Source organism: Rattus rattus, chromosome 18, assembly GCF_011064425.1.
Source record: "Rattus rattus isolate New Zealand chromosome 18, Rrattus_CSIRO_v1, whole genome shotgun sequence".
NCBI classification, from domain to species: domain Eukaryota; kingdom Metazoa; phylum Chordata; class Mammalia; order Rodentia; family Muridae; genus Rattus; species Rattus rattus.
In genome coordinates this window covers 8,770,031-8,773,202 of record NC_046171.1, presented here as the reverse complement: position 1 = coordinate 8,773,202, position 3,172 = coordinate 8,770,031, and the positions used below count along the sequence as shown (strand labels likewise).

At 52.9% G+C, this 3,172-nt stretch overlaps 1 protein-coding gene across 1 annotated transcript; it reads right to left on the bottom strand.

Moving 5' to 3' along the window:
* Window positions 1-428: 428 nt before the first annotated feature.
* C18H6orf15 (chromosome 18 C6orf15 homolog) lies at window positions 429-1,782 on the bottom strand. The gene is given in 3 exon segments (XM_032889066.1): window positions 429-705; window positions 707-1,505; window positions 1,716-1,782. Coding segments are annotated over 3 exon segments (1,143 nt in total).
* Between the last annotated feature and the right edge of the window lie 1,390 nt (window positions 1,783-3,172).

Here is a 3,172-nt window from a genome sequence, read left to right as displayed (position 1 = left end):
TGGCCTTGTGCCGGCTTGGTGCACCTTCCTCACTCCCTCCCTCCTGCCACAGGTGAACTCCCCACTCTTCCTTCCGTCCTTCCTCTCTGGGACCATGTGTATAAGGGCGAAATCATGGAGTGGGCCCACCCTCAAATTCCTGGGCTTCAATCTTTCCCCTCCGAAGATGGGGACAATAAATGGTATACAGGGAACCCTAGAGAGGCATAGGGATGGCTAGAAAAAAAAGGGGGCCCAGGTGCACTACCGTTACGCCCAGAAACAACGACGCAGAGACAAATCGAATTCAAGAACTGCTTGTGTTTATTGGTGACTAGCTCAGGTCAACAGAGGCTTTAAAAATGGAAAGAGAAGGGAAAACCATGTGACTAGGCCAGACTGAGCATGCTTCTGCTGATCTCTAACCCGGCTCCAAACCAGTTGGAACATTAGGGAGAGCCCCCAGAAGAGCCAGGAGGTTTGACTCCTGGGGGAAGCCGTTTCTGACCCTTAGCTCCCCAGCTCCCTGCTGGATACTGACAATTGGGCCCCCGGCTGCCTGCTGGGTACTGGCAGTTGGGCCCCCAGCTACCTGCTGGGTACCGACCATTACTGCCCCAGCTGCCTGCTGGGTACCGACCATTACCCCCCCAGCTGCCTACTGGGTACCGACCATTACCCCCCCAGCTGCCTGCTGGGTACCGACCACTACCCCCCCAGATGCCTGCCTGCTGGGTACCGACCACTACCCCCCCAGCTGCCTGCTGGGTACCGACCACTACCCCCCCAGATGCCTACCGGGTACCGACCACTACTCCCCCAGATGCCTGCTGGATACCGACCATTACCCACCAAGCTAGTGCCTGATACTAGACCATTGCTACCCCATATTCCAGAAGGATACGGCATGGGCCTTGTTCCCCACCCAGTTCCAGCCCCTCCACTTCCCCAGGATGTTCCAGGATTTAGGATCCTCCCGGATACACCAGGCAGAAGTTTGTGGACAAGAAACCAGAATGGGCTCCGGGCGAAGGCTTCTGCCTCAGTTTCCAGCGATCTGGAACCTGGCTGTGGTTCAGGCTCTGTGTCCTGGGGGTAGGAAGCCTCTGGTGAAGGTTGCTTGACATGCGCAGAGGAAGCCTCCGACAGAGGACTGTCTCTGGAAAGGTATGACAGGGCTTCTGGCAGAACTGGCTCTAAGTGGTCCTCGGCATCAGCAAACATCCCTTGCTGAGGGTCCTCTGAGGGCCAGGACTCCATGGGAGGCGGTCCCCAGAAAGGAGGCCGCCCCCAGAAGGGAGGCCGCCCCCAGAAGGGAGGTCCACCAGGCACCTCAGAGCCATCCTTGGGTAGAGATCCATCTTGTGGAGATTCGCTGAGCCTCGGAAGAACCCCTGGTAACTCATTATTCACAGAGTCTGGATTGGGCTGAGGCTGTCCAGAGTTGAGGAGGCTGGTGAAGGAAGGTTGTCCCGAATGTGGGGAGACTTTCTCCTCTGGTGCCCCAGTGCTCCGTGCAAAGAGGCCTGAAGGAAACGGAGGATAGAGCAGCCCGTGGGTGAGATTTGGTACCAGCTACTCCTTTACTCCCTGGCCCCTTTGCTGAATGCCCAGTTCTGTACCGGCACTTCCCACTTCCCTCAGGGACCTAAGTGCACCCTACTTTTAGGTGCACACCCGAAGCCTTTACTTTCTCCCTTAATTCCTGTTCCCAAGGGCCCCAGTACCCTCCATACCTGGCAGACCCAGACAGATCAGGAGCAGGCCTAGGGGAGCCGGGCTCCCACCCACGAGGCTCTGCATCTTGCTCAGCTCTGGCTTCTGCCGGGCACTGAGATAGCAGGCTTTATCCTGTCGGTGGGGTGGAGGACAGCAGAGGCAGTCTGGGATAGTGGTTATAGAGACAATGGGTCTGCCCAGTCCACCCTCATTCTTGATTCGGTCTGTGGCAACAGGTGTCACTTGAAAGTCCCAGAGGAACTGGGTGTTCCTCACCCGGCTACTTCCTGGTACTCCCTGCCCCTTCCTCAGGTCCACAGGTCACCCCTAGTTGTCAGCTCTACCCTGTCCTGTCTTGACACCAAGCTGTAGGATGCTGTCTTGAGGGTCTCTCTAAGCAACCCCACTTCTGCATTTAGATCACTCAGTCCAGCACCCTCCATCTATATTCCCACACATTCACCCGGATGCTGACAAGCTGAAGGTCCTGGGGTGCCAATGCTCCCCCACCTAAGGAGCTACTTCTAAGGTGAAGTCCTTACTCTGAAGACATGAGTTATTAACTTCCTGCTCCTGTAGCAGAGCGCCAGGAGCCAATAAGTCCCAACATGCGTTGTACTCTTTTCTTTTTATTTTGTTTCCTTTCCTTTGCTTGTTTGTTTCCTGTACGGTCGGGTTTTCTTTTGGAGGGTCAAGTCCGGGTGGGTTAAGGCTGAGTCTCACTATGAGACTTGCCTCAAACGCAATCCTCCTGCCTCGGCCTGCCAAGACTTGCATGACAGGTATGTGGAGTCATACCTCCCCCATGATCAAGTTTGTAAAAGACTTGTAAAACGTTTTTAGATGTTACTTATTTTGTTTCTCAATGTGCACAAGCGTTTCGCCTGCATGCATGTGTGTGCACCACACACGTGTCTGGTGTCCTCACAGGTCAGAAGGGGCTTCAGATCTCCTAAGACAGAAGTCGCAAATGAAGACATTTGTGAAGCCCCTTCTTTAGAGCCATTCTTTAGAACATTCCTTAGTCTAAAATGGGACTTTCTGGGTTAAAATAGAGGGATCTGAGGACTAAGTCTGTTACAGCAGCTCTAGAGAGATTCCACTTGTGGCTCTTTATGGCTTCTAAAGCCATTTGTGTTTCTTGTTGTAGTAAATCTGGAGTTTCTACCCCACGTTTGGTCATTCAATTCCCAGATAAAAGACACAAAACTTTCATATTTGTGGTAAGTCTTTAAAGCGTCAGAGCTGGGCAGATATCTCTTCTTGAAGCTATTAGTATTTGGGGTTCAGGACAAGGGCTAGAAACTGTAAGTATATGGCCAGGAGAAACGGCAAGTATTTGGGGAACACCACTGGGAAGGTACATTTAGAAAAGTAGGTACCCCCCAATAATTGCCAAAGTCAAATAACCATAGCATTGAGTTTCATGTATTTGTAAGCCAGTTGGGGATAAACTGAAATTGGCTGTGCTACA